The 21826-nt window shown below is 39.7% G+C and overlaps 1 protein-coding gene across 9 annotated transcripts in view; it reads right to left on the bottom strand.

Annotated features, from left to right (window-relative positions):
• The window catches only part of HHAT (hedgehog acyltransferase), a 352024-nt gene that overhangs the window by 84382 nt on the left and 245816 nt on the right, over positions 1 to 21826 (bottom strand). For all 9 annotated transcript variants that reach the window (XM_011938280.1, XM_011938312.1, XM_011938271.1 and 6 more), the window contains one exon: positions 6466 to 6667. In XM_011938280.1, coding sequence (XP_011793670.1) covers positions 6466 to 6667 — 202 coding nt within the window. The remainder of the gene's footprint in view (positions 1 to 6465; positions 6668 to 21826) is intronic.

Here is a 21826-nt window from a genome sequence, read left to right as displayed (position 1 = left end):
AAGCTGAGGAATTTCATCAACACCAGACCTGTCCTGCAAGAAATGCCAAGGGTAGTTCTTCAGTCTGAAAGAAAAGGATATTAATAAGTAATAAGAAATCATCTGAAGGTGCAGAACTCACTGGCAATATCAAGTACACAGGAAAACACAGAATACTATGACAATGTAATTGTGGCCTACAAACTACTCATATATTGAGTAGAAAGACTAAAATACAAACCAGTAACAAATAATAACAACAACAACTTTTAAAGACATAAACAGTACAATGAGATATAAATAAAAACAAGTTAAAAGCAGTACAAAGTTAAAGTGTAGAGTTTTTATTAGTTTTCTCTTTGCTTATTAATTTGTTTATGCAATCAGTGTTAAGATACCAGTTTAAAATAATGGGTGATAAGATTATTTGCAAGCCTCATGGTAATTTCAAATCAAAAAACACACAACAGATACACAAAAAAGCAACAAATTAAAACACACCACCAGAGAAAATCACTTTCACTAAAAGACAGAAAAGAGGGAAAGAAGACCACAAAACAGAAAACGAATAGTAACATGGCAAGAGGAAGTCCTAACTTATAAATAACAACGTTGAATGTAAATGGACTAAACTCTCCAATCAAAAGACAGAGTGGCTGAATAGATTAAAAAATACATATAGATTAAAAATCAGGACCCCATGATCTGTGGGCTACAAGAAACACACTTAACTTATAAAGACACATAGACTGAAAGTAAAGAAATGGAAAAAGATATTCCATGCCAACGGAAACCAAAACAGATATCAAGACAAAACATCAGCAGCTATACTTACATCAGACAAAATAGATTTCAAGACAAAAACTATAAAAAGAGACAAAGATACATATATCATCATTATATAATGATAAAGGGATCAATTCAGCAAGAAGATACAACAGTTGTAAATAATATACATAACCAATATGGGAGCACCCAGATGTCTAAAGTATTATTAGAGCTAAAGAGAGGTATCCCAATAACAGCTGAAGAAATTATACACCCCACTTTCAGAATTAGACAGATCATCCAAACAGAACATCAACAAAGAAACATCAGCTTTAACCTGCAGCACAGGTCAAATGGACCTAATCGACATCTACAGAACATTTCATCCAACGGCTGCAGAACACACATTCTTCTCCTCCACATATGGCTCATTATCAAGGATAGACCATATGTTAGGCCACCAAAATCAGTCTTAAAACATTTTACAAAACAAAATTATATCCACTACCTTCTCTGAACAATGGAATAAAAGCAGAAATCAATAACAAGAGGAATTGTTATTTTTTGTTGTGTTTTGTTTCCCAAACACAGGGAAATTAAACAATATGTTCCTGAATGACAGAGGGTCAATGAAGAACTTAAAAAAGAAATTGAAAAACTCCTTGAAACAAACGATAATGGATACACAACATGCCAAAACCGATGGGATACGGCGAAAGAAATATTAAGACGAAAGTTACAGCTGTAGGCACCTACATCAGAAAAGTCGAAAAACTAAAAACAACCTAATGATGCACCTTAAAGAATTAGAAAAGTGAGAGCAAACCAAACCCAAAATTAGAACAAAGGAAACAATAAAGATCAGAGATGAAACACAAAAAATTGAAACAATGAAAATACAAAATCAATGAAATGAAAAGTTGGTTTTTTGAAAAGATTCATATAATTGACAAGCCTTTAGCCAGACTAAAACAAAGAAATCAAGAAAGTAATCCCAATTATAATAGCTACAAATAAAATTAAATACCTAGGAATTAACCAAGAAGTGAAAGATCTCTACAATGAAAATTATAAAACACTGATGAAAGAAATTGAAGAGAACACAAAAAATGGAAAGATATTCCATGTTCATGAACTGAAATAATCAATATTGTTAAAACATCCATATTATCTAAAGTAATCTACAGTTTCAATGCAATCTCTATCAAAATACTAATGACATTCTTCACAGAAATATAAAAAAAAAATCCTAAAACTTATATGGAACCACAAGACACAGAATAGCCAAAGCTATTCTGAGCAAAAAGAACAAAACTGGATGAATCACATTATTTAACTTCAAAATATACTATGAAGCTATAGTAACCAAAATAGTATGGTATTGCCCAAAAACAGACACATAGATCAATGGAACAGAATAGAGAACCTGGGAACAAATCCACACATCTACAGTGAACTCATTTTCAACAAAGGTGCTAATAATATACACTGAGGAAAGGACAATCTCTTCAAAAAATGGTGCTGGGAAAACTGGATACCCATATAAAGAAGAATGAAACTAGACTCCTCTCTCTCACCATATTAAAAAAATCAAATCAAAATGAACTAAAGACTTAAATTTAAGGTCTCACAATATGAAACTACTAAAAGAAAACATTGAAAAAACTTGCCAGGACACTGGAGTTAGCAAATAATCCTTTAGTAATACCCCATAGGCATAGACAACCAAAGCAAAAATGGACAAATGGGATCACATCAAGTTTAAAGTTTTCTGCACAGTAAAGGAAACAATCAACTAAGTGAAGACACAACCCACAGAATAGGAGAAAATATTTGTCAACTGTCCATCTGACAAGGGATTAATAGTCAGGATATATAAGGAGCTCAAACAACTCTACAGGAAAAAAACCTAATAATCTGATTAAGAAATGGGCAAAGCATCTGAATAGACATTTCGAAAAAGATGACATACAAATGGCAAACAGGTATATGAAAAAGTGCTCAACATTAAAGACAGAAAAATTCAAATCAAAACTACAATACGATATTATCTGTCCCCAGTTAAAATGGCTTTATCTAAAAGACAGACAATAACGAATGCTGGTAAGGATGTGGAGAAAAGGGCATCACTGTACACTGTTGGTGGCAATGTAAATTAATACAACCACTACGGAAAACAGTTTGCAGGTTCCTCAAAAAACTAAAAACAGAATTATCATATGATTCAGCAGTCCTATGACTTAGGATATACTCAAAAGAAAGGAAATCAGTAAATTAAAGAAATATTTGCACTCCCGTGTTTACTGTAGTACTATTCGCAATAGCCAAGATTTGGAAGCAACCTAAGTGTCCATCAACAGACAAATAAAGACAACGTTGTACATATACCCAATGGCGTATCATTCAGCCATAAAAAAGAATGAAGGCCTATCCTTTGCAACAACATGGATGGAACTGGAAGTAATTAAGGAAAATAAACCAGGCACAGAAAGGCAAACTTCACATGTTCTCACTTGTCTGTGGGAGTTAAAAATTAAAACAACGGAACTTGTGGAGACAGAGAGTAAAAGGATGATGACCTTCCAGAGGCCTGGAAGGGTAGCTGGGGGGAAGGATGGTTAATGAGCATAAAAATATAGTTATATAGAATTAATTAGATGTAGTATTTGGTAGCACAACAAGGTGACTGCAGTCAATGATTATTATATATTTAAAACTGACTGGAAGAGTATGATTGGATTGGTTGTAACGCAAAGAAAACATAAAGGCTTGAGATGATGGATACCCTATTTACCCCCATGTGATAATTATACATTGCATGCTTGTATCAAAATATCTCAGGTACCCCATAAATACAAACACTTACTATGTACCCGCAAACATTTTTTGAAAAGATATGACAAAGAAAAAATATTTTTTTTTTATTTAGACATCTGCTAATCTATCTTAATAAAACGGATGAAGGATATACACCATGAAGAAAGGGTGTGATGGTTAATTTTATTTGTAAACCTGAATGGGCCCAAATATTCACTTAAATATTATTCATGGGTGTTCTGGTGAAGGTGTTTCTGGATGAGATTAACATTTGAATCAGTAGACTGAAGAAAGCAGATTTCCTTCCGCAATGTGAGTGGGCCTCATCCAATCTGTTGAAGTTCTAAATAGAACAGAAAGCTAAGACAATATTTTTTTCTGTCTTCAAGCCTGTCTTTGAGCTAGGACACTGGTCTTCTCTTGCCTTTTTTTTTTTTTGGACTGGAACTTACACCATTAGCTCTCCTGGGTCTGAATTTCTCAGCCTACAAAATCACATGGTCTAATTCTGTACACTAAATTTCTTTACCGTCATCCCTACCGCACCCCACCCCCACCTGCCCACCCAAGCACACACACACACGCTATTGATCTGTTTCTCTGGAGAACTCTGAATAATACTAAGGATGTGAGGGGCATGCAGAATGAATTCACAGAGGCAGTAAGTCTTTGTTTGGATTTTGACAGAAGAACAGGAAACTGATTCATAGAAAGAGAGGGAAGAAGGGTAACCTAAGTGGGGAAATAGTTTCCTCAAAAATTTGTGTGCATTTGGATGTTGTGTGGAACTACATAAGAAACAGGGTACTGGAGGAAGACTCTATGTCTGGATAAGTGGAGGAAGAACTAAAGAATCAATCTGATATGAAAGCACTAATTGTACACTGACTTAACACTAAGGCTCACTCAGACAATGGGGATAAACAGAGTAATGGGAACCTGGCCATGTACTCAAGGAGTGCATTGTCTAAATAGCCGTCACCTCCTACCAGGCTTGTAGGTGATAAAAATAGGTTTCATAAAATATATTCTTGCTCAATAAAGATGCAAGCCAAACATCACATTTGCAACATATAAGACAAATATTTTGCCAAAAAAATGCATATCAAAAATTACTATGTACCAAGGTACCTGAATTATAGATGGAAGGTCAAGTGAGGTGAATGAGTGAGTCCTGAAGCAAGCTGTGATGGAGCAAGGTAGACAGGCAAGAGCTTCATCCTGTGAGTAAATGTGCTTGATGCCTTGATTTATTTTGAACCAAAATGAACAGGCCACAGGCTACATGGCACAGTTGGGTTACTCCAATGTTTTAGATTTCTAAAATTATTACTAGCATAAGCTATGGCTCAAAGGCCACAGAGCACTGCTTAACATTAAGTTCAAGGTTAATGTTAGCTGCTTCATGAAACAGCACAGAAATGAGTTACAGGGCTACAGACAGGGCTGAAAAGAACTTTCTGTCTTTCAAAGGTGATAACTGTGTTTTCAGGCTTTGGAGCAGAATGCTTAGATTTGAGGGAAGATTAAAATCTTTATGATACCATCCTTTTTTGTTTTCCTGTGTGTTACACAGCCATGGCTTTCACTGAAATACCATTTCCTATTAGAATCCACTGGCATTTCTTTCCTGCTGATGGCTGGAAAAATATTTATCTTTATACATACATGAGCATATTTAAATTCCCTCCAATGTGTTGTTTGATTACTCGGTTTATTTCAGTTTTTATTGAAATAACTGTCCACTTGTACCATGGCTATCTTTACAAAAACATATGTAAATGTATTCTGTTTTGACAGGGTTTTTTAAAGTGCATTTGCTTTAGTTATTCATATTGGTGGAATTTAGCCACATTAATCATTTTTCAAATTTTCTGTGTGTGATTGCCTGCCATGAACACTGATGCCAGCACATTTCTTTTTAGCTACTTTTTTTGGGGTTAGAGGGATATTGCTACATCTTCAGAACTGATGATTTCCTACAAAACTGTAATATATCATATACCACATTTGCAAGATAAAAGCTATGCCCATAGTTTAAAATCACTTAAAATATATGTGTAAAGAGAAATGCTTAATTGATTTTCCAAATCACTTTCCTGTAAAGTTGAACTGTTTCTTAAAACCTTAGTTGTTTTTTACACTACTATATACAACACCCATCAGGATTTAAAATTCCAGTTATACTCAATATTAGCAAGGTCATTCTTATGCACCATTGGTAGAAACATAAACTAGTGTACTTTTGCTTACAGGGCAGTTAAGAGTTAATAGGCAATATACATAATGAACATTAAAGATGAGAAAAACCTTGAACCTGGAAATTTCACTTACGAGAATTCATCCTGGTTATGATATTCATTTTAATACAGCTGATAGTTGCAAAAAACCTTTAGAATAATATGATTACTAATAATAGGAGACTAAAATAAATTATGGCATATCCACATAAGGGAATTCTATGTAGCCATTAAAAAGGGTGGTTAGGTATGGACTCAGTGACTTAAAAAGGTGGTCCCGATACAATCATCTTTCTGTAATAGCATTTGTTTTAATGTTACATACATATGTCTGTTTGTATATACACATAGAAAAAAATTAGAAGAATGGATCTTAACATGGTTTCTGTTGAAGAGAGGTTTTTTCTTGTTTAAATTTTCTAATTTTTACATAATACACTTTTTATAGTTATATATATACACACACACACACACGCACAAACACACATATGCACTACAGAAGCTTCTTTTCCAGCTATCTTGTCTCTAGGCATATGCACTTTGAACCAACCTAGCAGAAAGGGCCCACGGTGGGGGCAGGGAATCTGATGGCCCCATCCCTCCTAGACCTGATCTGCCTAGCTCAGCTGTCCCCTAACACAGGAGCAAGGACCCTGCTCACCAGATTGTCCTGGATGCAGGGAGTCTCCACCAGCCTCCGGACTCCATTCTCCACAGTGACTCCCAGCCAGTTGAGCGCTGCCCAGCACCAGAGGTAGTCGTAGCCGCCATGCCAGTAGCTCACAAATGCAAATGTCATCGCCGTGGAAAACAGTGTCCCCAGCAGGCCATGCTGGGACCCGCCCACTGGAATGTACACATACCTAGAGAAAGAAGAGGCTGTTAGGAGCCATGCAGAGGGCTGCCCTGCAACTCTGCCTGCTCCCTGGCTTGACTCTCCTGTCGCACACTGCTGTTCACATATGCAGATCCTTCCTCGCTTCCAGGAGGCCATATTCCTTGGATTCTCCATCCCACAAGGAGTTGGCAAAAACCCAAGCCTCAGCTCTGCAGGGTGTTAGGTTAAATGAACACACAGGCTCAAGAGCTCTCATCACTAGAGCAAAATAGCACTTACAAGAGGCAGGGCAAGAAGTCATGAATTTAGAGTTTCTGAAAGGGATGGGCCCAGGCCCATCCCATTCTGTGAAATCCAATCACAGAATGGCAGTTAGGCTTCTGGCTACATGGGACCAGCAACCTTCAAGGCAGGTGATATGGTTTGGCTTCAACCCCACCCAAATCTCATCTTGAATTGTAGCTCCCAAAATCCCCATGTGTCATGGGAGGGACCCAGTGCGAGGTAATTGAATCATGGGAGTGAGTTTTTCCTATGCCATTCTCGTGATAGTGAATAAGTCTCACATGAGATCTGATGGTTGTACAAAGGGCAGTTCCCCTGCACAGGCTCTCTTGCCTGGCACCATGTAAGATGTGCCTTTGCTCCTCTTTCGCCTTCCACCATGATTATGAGGCCTCCTCAGCCATGTGGAACTGTGAGTCCATTAAACTGTTTTTTCTTTATAAATTACCTAATCTTGGGTATTTCTTCATAGCAGTATGAAAATGGACAAATACAGCAGGTGCGGATTTTACAGCTCAGACTACTAAGTTTATGGTAAACCCATTATTTAAATGCAGTTGGTAAGATCACGTTCCTAAACAGGCAGGAGCTGGGTGCAGCAGATGGGTGCCAGAGACGGTTCCCCAGCTTTCTAGGCAGGTTGCCCAGAAGCAGTCGTGAATTCACAACAAAGAAAAGGGCTCTGTGCTCACAGGGCAGCCAAAGTACCAGACAAAATGCACAGCCGTCCCCTGGGTATGTTCTCCATTGCCGAGACAGCTGCCTGAGTACAGAGAGACAGGACTATGTTCTTCAGTCAGTATTTTCCTGCTTGAGTTGGACAAAACTCACACCTTGGGCTATTAGGACCTGGAAAGCTAGGAGCTTTTTGCAATAGCCTTTTTAAAAAACCTGTAGGCCTTTGTTTATTGCTGATCAGTGCTTCTTTGTCCAACCATCCTCCAGGAGGGAAAAAGAGAAAATCCTTTTCTGAATACACAGTATGTTCCAAGTACTAGACACTTTACATGTATTACTTTGTTTGATTCTTTAAAGCACCATATGTATGGTTTATACCCACTGCCCCAGCATTTTAAAACAACTTAGCATTTGTCCTGTTTATATACCATTTTAATTTGGGGGAGGCAATCAAACTTGTTTTTGAGGAGGAAATAAAATTGTTTTCAGAGAAGAAATTGTTCTAGTGAAAATGTTTTCAACAGGACTATTTTATTTTTAGAGATAGCATCTCTAGATGTTACCCAGGCAGGAGTGGAGTGGTGCAATCATAGCTTACCACAACCTCAAGCTCCTGAACTCAGACAACGCTCCCACTTCAGTCTCCCAAGTAGCTGGGACTACAGGCATGCACCACCACACCCAGATAATTTAAATTTTTTTTTTTTTGTAGAGATGATAAAAGTTGCCTAGCCTGGTCTCAAACTTCTAGCCTCAAGTGATCCTCCTGCCTCAGCCTCCCAAAGTGCAAGGATTACAGGCGTGAGTCACCGTACCTGGTTTAATAGAACTGTATAGGTAGGCAAGCTAAAAATAAAAGCAACTTATCAGGCAATAAATCTTTTAAAAGACTATACTATTGTAATTACTTCAAACTGTGCCACTGGACAAAGACTCTCTCCTTGACTGAACTTAAGTCAAGCTCCTCTAAGCTCTCTAGGCCTCGACCTTGGTGTCCATCTTTATTGTAGCAAGAATACTGCTAAGTCGGTTTAGAACGAACCCCCCACCTGCAATATCTGATCATGCTCCATTATCTGGCCAAATTCTTCATCATCTACTCTTGGTGTCTGATCACCCTGGCTGCCTTCAGGAGGAATCCTGTTAAATCTGTTCAACCAGAATCCCCCTATTTCCCAATGTTTCCTCTTAATAGTATTCTACTCAATGACCCCCCACCTTGCTCCTTGGCTATATCCCCCTTGTCCAAGCTGTATTCAGAATTGAGCCCAGTTCTGGCTGGGTGCAGTGGCTCTTGCATGTAATCCCAGCATTTAGGGAGGCCGAGGCGGGTGGATTGAGACTAGCCTAGCTAACACGGCAAAATCCTGTCTCAACCAAAAACACAAAAATCAGCCAGGCATTGTGGTGTGGGCCTGTAGCCCCAGCTACTTGGGAGGCTGAGGCAGAAGAATCTCTTGAACCTGGGAGGAGGAGGTGAAGGTTGCAGTGAGCTGAAAACATGCCACTGCACTCCAGCCTGGGTGACAGAGCAAGACTCTGTCAAAAAAAAAAAAAAAAAAATTGAGTCCAGTTCCATACTGAGGTCTCTCTTCCCCTATTAAAATAATTCTCAAATAAATTTTTGTACTGCTTCAACTACTACCTATATCTGGTTTTCCTTTGACATCCTCCACTCTCAAATATGTTCCAGTTTCCAGTTTAGATAATAAATTATTTGATCACCTTACATAATCCCATTTTATGGGTGAGGAAACTGAGGTTGAGAAATTAATTTGCCCAAGATACATAGCTGGGGAGGAGAAAGACCAAGAAGCAAATCTGCAACTATATACCCAACTTACTGCTTCCATTACATCCCTGGGCTAATTTTTAAAGTGCTCTATATTTCACCCCAATCAGGAACTATTAAACTGGAAGACATGTGAGAATGTAGCAGTTTCATAAATAAGTAAAGCAAAACTAACACTTTCATTTGTGCAAAAACAGGACCATCTTGACAATCAAATTAGCAAATAGGCATCAAGCACTCAATACAGATTAAGGAATCTTCCACCTGCTGTTGAGCATGTCTTTAGGCCTTCAGGGAATTCCTGGCACTATGGGAAACAGACATGACTTTGTTCTTGCTATAAGGATGGGCATACCTGCTTGTGAAACAATAGTAAACAAGTCCCATCATTAAGCTATGTGACATGGTACAAAGTAGACCAGGAAGGTTTCAGAGTGCAGGGGAGAAGGGTGTGAGCGAAAACAGTGGGGCAAAGGAGGCTGAAGGGCGAAGCCTCTCATTCTGGCAAGGCCAAGAGGATGAGTTTTGGTAGGCAAATAGAAGGTTGGGCTCTGTGCCAAGGACACAAAGGAGGGGCTGGATGACAAGTCAGAAAAGCCTGACAGCCCAGGCCACAGTGGTCTTATCCGGTGTTCTGCTGCCCCCCAGAGGCTGCTTGGTTATTGGTGTAGAATACTCAGCAGAGGCAAAAAATGGGCCACAATTATGCTGCTTCCTACCTGCATGGAGGTAACCGCTGGCCCATCATGAGGCTGCCCTTAACTTTACATAACCAGTGTTGTATATAAAAATAAAATAGGGTGATCAAACCTATTGCAAAAGGATGAAGAACAACTTCTCTTTAAGGAAACTGTGCAGATGGCTATTTTATAAAACAGATTATCAAATGCTCTTTTCACCCAACCTGCCTCATGTTGTTGTTGTTGCTGTTGTTTAAATCGTATCTCACTAACTAAAAGTGAGCTGCAGCCAGGGACAGTGGCTCACGCCTGTAATCCCAGAACTTTGGGAGGCCGAGGCTGGGGGGTCACTTGAGGTCAGGAGTTCAAGACCAGCCTGGCCAACATGGTGAACCCTGTCTCTACTAAAAATATAAAAATTAGCCAGGGGTGGTGGCGCACACCTATAGTCTCAGCTACTTGGGAGGCTGAGCCAGGAGAACTGCTTGAACTTGGGAGGCAGAGGTTGCAGTGAGCACCACTGCCCTCCAGCCTGGGCAACAGAGTGAGACTCCATCACACACACACACACACACACACACACACACAAATTAGCTGCACTGTATATGTCAGAAAACCGTAGCATAAAACCCTCTCATTCTCCACACCAATGGTACTTGATCTTGAATTCAACTCCAAGAAGGACATGTTTTCAAGCTTGTGATCAGGAAACATCTAGCCCCAAAATTACATGCCCAGCTATTTTGGGCATCTCCTGGAACCAAGGCTCTGTTACTTTGCCTTCAAAATGACAGCAGACAAACATCTCTGAAAATTCCTTTTATTCCAGAAATTCATATATGGCAGGTCTCCAGGGACATGAGGCTGTTTGTTTCAAACCAGAAGAGGGTATAGTTTGAGGACTGGAAGATAAAAATCCCTTCTTTATTCTTAATTTCTAGAAAACAGTACGTGTGGTAAAAAGGAGAGCAAACAGGTTATTTTCTTTTACAAATTCTACCATCTTCTGTCAGTTTCATGATTAATAAAAACAGAAACATGTCTTTTTTTTAGAAAAGCAATAGTATGAAACTGCTTACTAAGATTCGCTGCACAGTAAATTGATTTCCCAATGGAAGAAAGCAATCAGCACCACCTTCTCAGCAAAGCAAAACTAAAAAGCTTGCTTCTCGTCAGTAACTGTGTCAGGCTGAGTCTTCATGAAGCCTGCCTCTGCCTGGCCGGCTTCGTGTGGTCACTGCTTATAGAAAATGCTGCAGCCACCTTCTTAATTTAAAAGCATCTCACTGAATCAATGCACCATAGCACACCCCCAACTCAGGAGGAGGAATCCATATAAAATGTAGACAGTATTGATGACTTCTAACCTTTACTCAGTGCCCATGCGCCAAGTGCTTTATGCATACTATTTCTAATCATTAAAACAACCCTCCAAGGAAATAACTAGGCCTATTTTATACAGGAGAGGTAAAATCTGCACCTAGAATGTTGTGCTTTTGGTGATATATTTCCTGTTTAACCAAATCTTCAAAGCAGTCTCCACAGAAATATCCACTGATGTTTTATTAACTGAAAAATGTCCTTTCTAGGAAAGAATTCTTGCTCAAGAGAATAATGCTTACAATTTACAAAGGGATTTGAGCCAATGAGCTCTGTTAGCCACTGTTCAGTGTCAGAAGACAAGAGGTATAACTTCCGCTTTTGAACGACTAAGTAGTCACCCTCTGTCCCACAAGCAGAGATAACACCTGCTATCTCAACTCCCTGACATCCTGCAGACATCTGCCTATGTCAGAAGTGGGGCATAAAAAGTTGGTGGCTAGGGTGATGCTGAGTAGAGGTACCTAAAGGGAGAAGAAAATATCTAGCTCCTCACACCTACTATGAAAAACAACACAAATATATGCCCTACAGAGGGAGACAGGGGTGGAAACAATCCATGTGGTAAACGCATTTATCTTAAAATCGCAACACTTCCTTTTTCCAAGGACCTATACAATAGCTCCTTGGCTTGCTACATTACCACTTAATTCTATGACAGACTAATCCCAGACCCCAATAAGGTGTGAAGATGAAGCACCAGACACTGACAGACATGGCTTTTACTGTCTCCTGCACTGAGCCGAGGTGGGCTTGCTGGTTTCCTGTCATTATTTACCTATTCCTCAGCCGGGCTAGGGCAGGCAGTTGCTGACATCCTACTCTAGCTCCGCCTTAACTTTCCACCTTTATTTCCCTTCTCCCCACTTGGCTCTGGTGACAAATCCTAAAATCCTGAATAAAGGAGAATTTTATAGCTCCGTGTCCTTGGTCATACCATTTTCACATCTAGAAGATATTCCTCCATCCTCCCTGATTTTCCAACACCTACTCAGTCTATAAACTCCAGTTGATTTTCCATGTCCAGGAAGTCTCTTTTGCATTTTCCAGCTTGCAGTTTAACCCAGGAACCTACGGTGTGTACTGTCTGTTCCACTGATTGAACAGCTATTTACCAAAATGTGTCTATTATGGGTGTCATTTGAACTAAATTATAAGATTCATTCAGACAGCACTAGATATGTGATGTGCGTATGCATATGCGTGTATGTGTGTATTACACACCTACTAGTCAACAGTACTTATATACATAACATAATTTCCATTTACTGCTGATAGCCTCGAATAGCTTTTAAATTTGTTATAAATTGTCACCATTGTCATGGACCCATTATAAGCAACAGGAACAAAGGGAAGATTGATTATAAGGTCCTATACTAGGTACCGGGAGACTTTGGAAGATACCTATTCCTAAAGAATACAGACCACTGAAAGACCCTGAAGTTTCTCCATACTTCATAATCCTAATTACCCTATTAAAGTCAAAAGTATGTGTCACTACACCTCTGGAACTACTCTAACCCTAAGAGATTTACCACACAAAGTAAAAGTACTAGTCCTTTAAAGAACAGAACCTTTAGTGGCTAGGAAAGGCAAGACTTTTGTCCATGTTACACTGGTGGTGAGGTGACCTCACCTTGGCTTCATCTGGGCCCTGAGACCAGTCCCTGTGCTCAGGTTTCTCTACAGAGCTGGCTGTGCTGTCCTGAGCCCAGTTCTCATGGGCAGTAGCTCCCCTGACCCAACCCTGGCTCTGGCTTTGGCCTTGGCCCACATTTTAGTGCTCTTTCTCATAGCCAATGATGACCCTCCAGTCAAATCTCCATCTTCTAGGTAGTTATCACAAAGGAAGCTACACATCTACTTATAAAAAGTTTTCACAATCTACCCATCTGACAAAGGTCTAATATCCAGAATTTACAAGGAACTTAAACGTATTTATAAGAAAAAAACAAATAATCCCATCAAAAAGTGGAAAGAGGATATGAACAGACACTTCTCAAAAGAAGACATTTATGTGACCAATAAACATATGAAGGAAAGCTCAACATCCCTCAGCCTGAGAGAAACACAAATCAAAACCACGATGAGATCCCGTCTCACACCAGTCAGAATGGTGATTATTAAAAAGTCGGGAAACAATAGATGCTGGCAGGGCTGTGGAGAAATAGGAACGCTTTCACACTGTTGGTGGGAATGTAAATTAGTTCAACCATTCTGGAAGACAGTATGGCAGTACCTTAAGGATCTAGAACCAGAAATACCATTTGACCCAGCAATCCCATTACTGGGTATATAACCAAAGGAATATAAATCATTCTACTATAAAGACATAAGCACACATGTTTTTTGCAGCACTATTCACAATAGCAAAGATTTGGAACCAACCCAAATGCCCATCAACGATAGACTGGATAAAGAAAATGTGTGGAATACTATGCAGCCATATAAAGGAATGAGATCATGTCCTTTGCAGGGACATGGATGAAGCTGGAAACCATCATCCTCAGCAAACTAACACAGGAACAGAAAACCAAACACTGCATGTTCTCATAAGTGGGAAGTGAACAATGAGAACACATGGACACAGAGAGGGAAACAACACACACCAGGGCCTGTTGGGGGCTGGAGGGTCGGGGGAAGAAACTTAGAGGACAGGTCGTCATGGCAGCAAAGCACCATGACACACGTATACCTATGTAACAAACCTGCACATTCTGTATATGTATCCCCCATTGTTTTTAAGAAATAGGAAAAAAAGTTTTCAAAGGAAGATGCGCACAAAAAGGAATATAATTTGCTTTTAATATCTCTCTGTCCAGTAGAGATAATAACAGCATCTTAATAAGTAATAACCAGCAGTTGGTTAATGGGCAACCATAGGTTTTGTCATCCTCCAGAAGGCTAAGAGGAGTGTATTCCCAAAGCAGAGAAAATATTTTGAGCTGGGCTAATTCTCAGCTCCTTTATTAAAAGATGCTGTATAAAAGCTTCATATGCAATTCTGAAAATTATCTATTAAAACTTCTATGCCCTCTTTGGCAACAGAACATTGTAGAATTTATAAAATAGAAATTAAATTCAAGCTATATTTAGCCTATTCTTCAACTTCTAGGTAAATGTAATTAGATGCCAACATTTAAAAAATAATAATCTTTCTTTTCTCTCCATAAAGCTGGTAGTTCAGTGAGTTGAAGTACTGTGCTGATGAACCCAAGCTTGTAGCCTCCATCTTAGATAAAGATTCAACCACACCTTCATAGGTCAAAACCCAAACTCTGGCTTCACAAAAGCTCTATCTTTCTCACAGAAAGAGAGGCTGAGAGAGTATGAATGGCTCAGTCTAAGCACATTTGTCGCTAGAAAACAGCCCAAGCAGCAACAGTGGTGAAGTGGAGGACAAGAAAGAGGGCAGTGCTTGAGAGCTAGAAGATGTGACTTTGGCCCTGCTCTGCCACTCACCAACTTCTGTAACCCCAAACTTGTCAAGTAAACTTCTCAGCTTAAATATACACACAGAGTATGCACTAGCAGCACTAAAACCTTCTTTGAGTATGAGTTGCTGTGAAGATCAGGAGAGACAAAATATAAAGATTCTGGATTCACATTTAATTTTTTTTTAATCATGGCAAGAACACTTAGCATGAAATCTACACTGCTAACAATTGTTTAAATGCATAATACAGTATCATTAACTATAGGCACAATGCTACCCAGTGGATCTCTAGAAATTCTTCATCTTGCATAAACACTATTTTATATCCATTGATAAGGAAAAGACCCCCTTCCTCTCACCCCTGGCACCTGGCAACCACCATTCTATTCTTCGCTTCTACGAGTTTGACTAGTTTTTAACCTTTAAGTTAAGGGGTACATGTGCTGGTTGTTATATAGGTAAACTCGTGTCATGGGGGTTTGTTATACAGATTATTTCATCACCTGGGTATTAAGCCTAGTATCCATTAGCTATTTTTTCTGATTCTCTCCCTCCTCCCACCCTCTATCCGTGGTGTCTGTCATTCCTCTCTGTGTGTCCACGTGTCATCTTTTATCTCCCACTTATAAGTGAGAACATGGAGTATGTGGTTTTCTGTTTCTGCTAAAGATAATGGCCTCCAGTTCCATCCATGTTCTTGCAAAGGACATGATCTCATTGTTCTACATGGCTGCATGGTAGTCTATGGTGGATATCTACTACTTTTTCTTTATCCAATCTGCCATTGATGGGCTTTTAGGTTGATTCTATGTCCTTGCTATTGTGAATAGTGTTACAGCGAACATCTACATGCATGTGGAGTTTGACTATTTTTAGAGCCCTCATATAAGTGGAATCATACAGTATTTCTCTTTCTATCATGGGCTTATTTCACCTTCATAGCCTTATATATAACTGGAATCATACAGTATTTGCCCTTCTGTTATGGGCTTATCTCACTGAATAGAATATTCTTCTCGTTCATCGATGATGTTGCAACTGGCAGAAATTTCTTCTTTTTTGAGGCTGAATAATATTACATTGTATGTATATACCACATTTTCTTTATCAATCCATATATCAATAGATCTTTAGGTTATGTCCACACCTTGGCTGTTGTGAATAATGCTGAAATTAATATGGAAGTATAGATATCTCTTCTAGATACTGATTTCAATTATTTTATATACTCAAAAGTGTGATCACTGAATCACATAGTAGCTCTTTTTTATTTTTCTGAGGAATCTCCATACTGTTTTCCATAGTGGCTGTACCAACAATGTACAAGAGTTCTCTTTTTCCACATCCTCACCAACACCTGTTACCTTTGTTTTTCTAGAAAATGATAGCCATCCTAACACATATGAAGTGATATCTCATTGTGATTTTGATTTTCATTTCCATGATGACTGGTGATATTGAGCATCTTTTACACCTATATCTTGAAACATACAACCTACCAAGAATGAATCAGAAAAATCTAAACAGACTAATAACAAAGAGATTGAATTAGTAATTAAAAACCTCACAACAAAGAAAAGCCCAGGACCTGATGGCTTCACTGGTGGATTCTAACAAACATTTAAAGAAAAAGTAATACCAATCCTTCTCCAACCGTCAAAAGAACAGAGAAAAAGAACACTTCCAAACTCATTTTATGAGGCTGTCATTACCCTGATACCAAAGCCAGACAAAGACATCATTAAAAAACTACAGGCCGGCTGGGCGCAGTGGCTCACATCTGTAATCCCAGAACTTTGAGAGGCTGAGGCAGGCAGATCACATGAGGTCAGGAGTTCAAGACCAGCCTGGCCAACATGGTGAAACCCTTTTTCTACTAAAAATACACAAATTAGCCCAGTGTGGTGGTGCATGCCTCCTGTAATCCCAGTTACTTGGGAGACTGAGACAGGAGAATTGCTTGAACTCAGGAGGCAGAGGTTGCAGGGAGCTAAGATTGCACTTCTGCACTCCAGCCTGGGTGACAGAGTGAGACTCCATCTCAATAACAAAACAAAACAAAACAAAAAAAAAACAAAAAAAACCCTACAGGCCAATATCCCTGATGCACATAGATGCAAGAATACTCAACAAAATACTAGAAAACGAAATTCAACAGTATGTTGAAAGAATTGGTTCATCATGATTAACTGGGATCTACCCCTAAGGTGCAAGGACGTCTCAACTTATACAAATCAATTAGCATGATACATCAATTAGCATGATACATTAACAGAATGAAGGACAAAAGCCTTCATTATCATCTTAATACATGGAGAAAAAGCATTTGACAAAATTAGACAAACTTTTATGATTAAAACCTCTCAACACACTAGGTACGGAAGAAATTTATTTCAATACAATAAAGGCCATATATGACAAGCCACAGCTAACATATTTGACATTGAAAAACTGAAAGTCTTTTTGCTAAGATTGGAAACAAGCAAGAATGCCCGCTCTCACCACATCTTTTAAACATAGTATTGGAAGTACCAGCCAGAGTAATCAGAAAAGAAAAATAAATAAAAGGCATACGAATTGGAAAGGAAGAAATAACATTATGTCTGTTTACAGATAACATGATCATATATATAAAAAACCCTAAAGACTACAAAAAAAACCCGTTAGAACTAATAAACAAATTCAGTAAAATTGGAGGACACAAAAGTAACACAAAAATCAGTTGCTTTCCTATAAACAATAAATGATCCAAAAAGAAAATTAAGAAAAAATATCATTTTTAAAAGAACAAAAAAAAAAAGAAAAAAATAGAATGACAAAGAATAAAATACTTAGGAATAAATTTAGCCAAGAAGGCAAAAGAGTTGTATGCTGAAAACCATAAAACATTGATGAAAGAAAGTAAATACCCACAAAAAATGGAAAGATATGCTGTGCCCATGGATAGGACTCTGGAGATTTTAACACTGCATACACATGAAAGGTTTATACTTACTAATAATGGGCCAGCAGCAGCATATTTCATTCAAGGAAAATCATGTTAAGTGTTCTTAACACACACACACACACGCACAAAAAAAACCCAAAGGGGTACAAGGAAACTTTTGGAGTTGATGGATATGCTTATTACTTTGATTATGTTGATGGTTTCACGGGTGCATGCATATATCCAAACGCATCAAATTGTACACATTAATACGTGCAATTTTTGTGTATCAGTTACACTCCAATAAAGCTGGGGTTTTAAAAAGCCATTATCATAAAGAGTAGCACTCCTATATCTTTCATCAGCATTTGAAGACACCAAGAACACTGAACTGCTTGCTCAGGGATGTTCTTTACTTGAAACCATTAGTCCTAAAAATGTCACTATCAGATCCAGGTCACTTAGTGCTATTGGGTCAAAGCTATGGATTCAATACCCACATATACCTGTTGATTATGCTTAATCCAGATGACAGCCAGCTGTTCTCCACACACCTAACACTGGCTGCAGAGGAGCCTGCAGAAGGTATGTGGGTGTGCCAGGGTAAGGCAGTACCTACTACGATTTTGTCTATCTCCAACATTTTGCCATCAAATAACTGTCACCCTTCCCCTCACGTTCCCCCTTTATCTGCCAAGTAGAAAAGTCACCTGACCAAGTCCTTTTCTTATAATGAGTTACTGCAGTAACTAACTGTCTAAAGAAAGTCCTTATATAGGTTTACATATTTTATCAGTTTAAGTGACCTAATGATGTTCTGGGAGGTCAAAGTCCTGATGACACGTGTGTGTTTGTGGTATGACAATTTTCACACCAGAGACTGCAAAACAAGCAAGCAAAGCAAAGGACCAAAAGCACTTTTTAAGATGTCATGCATCAAAACTAGCTCCCAGTCACAAACAGGGACATGCCAAGGCCCAGGGGAGGTGAACACTAGAAAGGGGTATGTACTGTTTCCCTCCCTGGGGTTTCTTCTTCTGCTTGAGAGAACACTGAAGCCTCAGCATCCTCAGCAGACCCAGGGCTCCCAGGCCCAGGTCTATTCTGGGTTATAAATAAACACTATATAAAACAGATTCTTTGGAGGTTTGAGCAAAAGAGACAGAGTGGGAATTTACACTCTTTAGTGCTGCAAAGCTGAGTCTAATTGCTAATAAAAAGGTCCTTGAAGCCTCAGTTTAATAACCACCAACATTTTCTGGCTGCCTGCCTGTCTTCCCACCTTTCTCCCAGGAGGATGCTAAAAGCATTTATAAGCTTCCCTAGGCCAGAGGAAAAGGCGGGGGCGGGGTGGGGGGTACGAAAAGCCAGAAGTAAAGGGGCAAATGAGGATGTCCGTATGATGAAGGGATGCATGACTTCTCCCACTGCACAGTCAGGAGGAGAAGGGGTAGGGGAAAGAGCCCACCCTTGCCCCTAAGGCATTTCCCAACCTTTGCTCCATCAGCAGATCCCAAATCCAGGGATTAAAATTGCCACCATCCTGGGCATACACCTCCTCTAATCAGCATGCGAACTATGGGTTTCTCCTGGATGTTTCCTTTCCATCTCTGCCTCGCACTCACATTCTATTCAGTGCCACTCCTGCCGGTCCTAGTCTTCAAACTCATTTATCTTGGCTGTTAGGAAAATGTTCACTCTAAAATAAACTTGTACAACTTAAAGGTTACTGTGCTGGTACAATGCCTTGGAGTCTCTGGAAGAAAGTGCTCTGAGGACAAGTGCAATAAAGAAATGCCTAGCTGGTTCCCGAAGCATTTCATTCCTCATCTGGGTTTATGGTGTAATGATTTTGTGGCAGCCATGCTGGAGAGGGCCCCAGAGGCAGGGTCTATGGCCTTGATAAGTGTATACTCCAGGTTTTCAAAGCAACCCAGTACCACACATACGAAGTCTGGTCTGTTGGTCAGTCAGCAAAGACAAAAATCAACAGCTGATGTGTGTAACATAAAGGAAAAGAAGACACAAGTTCTTTGTGGTCAGGAAGCATCTAGTCTAATACGGGTGGGCAAGTCTCTACCTTCAGAGGTCCCACTTCCAGTGGTTTCCCATTGTATTATAGCCTAAATTAAACCCATCAGCTTGGCTTCTTCTAAGTCATTCTCCAACTGCCTCTTATGCCACTAATTTCATCTTATCAGCCTCCGAAATAGATTCTCCACCCCAGTCATTAACTTCATTCCTGCCCAAACCTGGGCCTTGTAATCATGCCATGCCATCCCATCTCCCAAGCACAGAAGGCCTCTGGTCAGTCTTTTCCATCATCTGATCTTTCAAAATGGGTTTAACATTCACTTCCACGAAAATTTCCCCAGCCAATCTCACCCTTTGATTCTTTACCTCTTTAAGATTCACGCATTCATCTCAACCTAAATGATTTCTTTCAACTTGCTGATGTGCTGCTCTTTAGTACTTCTGAGCTACCTCACCAGGCCTGACAGCATGCAGGATTCCTCACCTTACATCAATTATCTGCAACACAGAATTATAAAATTTCCCTTCTTAGTCCACCAGAGTCTAATTTAGACTCCAAATTCAGGAGGACGCTCAATAAATCCTAGTGAATTTCCTTTGTCTCCTGCTCTTTCCTTCATCCTTCTCATTTCCCTGATTCATCTCTCTTGCCTCTTCTTTTCTTTGACTGTCACACCCTGTAAACAAAAGATGATTCTCCAGCCAGAAACTGTGACTTCATAAGTAAACATCACTGTTTATGTCTGCCACCACCGTGTTCTCCTCTAAAGTGCTATGGGGTTTCGAGGGAATATTTACGAAGTCAGACTAAATCACAGATACCAACAGGAGATACCCTGAGCAAAAGGGATGGCTGGCGGGGACTGATGGGGGGGACACATACCAATACCAACCTCTCCAAGAAAGCTGATGGAACTACTGAAAGAAAAGGGAGATTTAACCACAAAGCAAAACTCCAGGGTTACATGTTTTTAAAATTAAAGCACTCAAGTTATGATATTTAACATATATGACCTTAACTTTAAAAGCATCAAATAAAACCATGGCTGTGCCCATCAGTATTCAATATCTGCGAGGGGATGGGGTCCAGGAGACCAAGAGTTGGCCTTTGTTGGATTACTTGGGTTGACTTTCCTGACAATACCTCTTCCTTGGCCAGGCATGTCACTTCAATTCCAGCGTGTTCACAGGTCACAAAAAGAGTAGTGTGGGTCGGGCACGGTGGCTCACGCCTGTAATCCCAGCACTTTGGGAGGCCGAGGTGGGAGGATCACGAGTTCAGAAGATCAAGACCATCCTGACTAACATGGTGAAACCCCGTCTCTACTAAAAATACAAAAAAATTAGCCGGGTGTGGTGGCGGGCGCCTGTAGTCCCAGCTACTCGGGAGGCAGAGGCAGGAGAATGGCGTGACCCTGGGAGGCGGAGCTTGCAGTGAGCCGAGATCACGCCACTGCACTCCAGGCTGGGCAACAGAGCGAGATTCTGTCTCAAAAAAAAAAAAAAGAGTAGTGTGGAGTCAGGACCTTAAAAGCACCTTAAAGCACAGAGTAGGGCAGATGTAGGGATGAGTAAGTCAGGGTCACAGATTTCAGTGGCAGTCACTTTTCTGGTTTTTGATTTACAACTGGGAACAGCTGAAGGGCTAGGAGAGAACCAGGGAATGAAGCCTCTTGAAAGGTCTATAAAGGTCTGGGAACATTTGAGACATAAGCATAAACACTCTTGAAGAGTTACAAAATATCACAATAGTGTGCTGTTTGCTACTGGTTTCTATCAAAGCAGAGGGGATCTGTCTTGCCTGATTGGGTTTCAGAACACAGAGCTCCTGAAATATTAGCTTATGCTTTTGAGTTCCCCCTTTTCCCTACCCCTCCGCTGCCATGAAGTTAACTCTCGTCTTTTAACCAAAATTAAAATGCATCAGCAAGTGCAAAATGCACAGGGGAGAGTTTGAGTGGGGGGTCTCACTC

The sequence above is a fragment of the Colobus angolensis genome, unplaced genomic scaffold, assembly GCF_000951035.1.
Source record: "Colobus angolensis palliatus isolate OR3802 unplaced genomic scaffold, Cang.pa_1.0 Scaffold100, whole genome shotgun sequence".
In the NCBI taxonomy this organism is placed as follows: domain Eukaryota; kingdom Metazoa; phylum Chordata; class Mammalia; order Primates; family Cercopithecidae; genus Colobus; species Colobus angolensis.
Note: the sequence above shows the minus strand (reverse complement) of the source record. Positions and strands in the feature narration are given on the sequence as shown.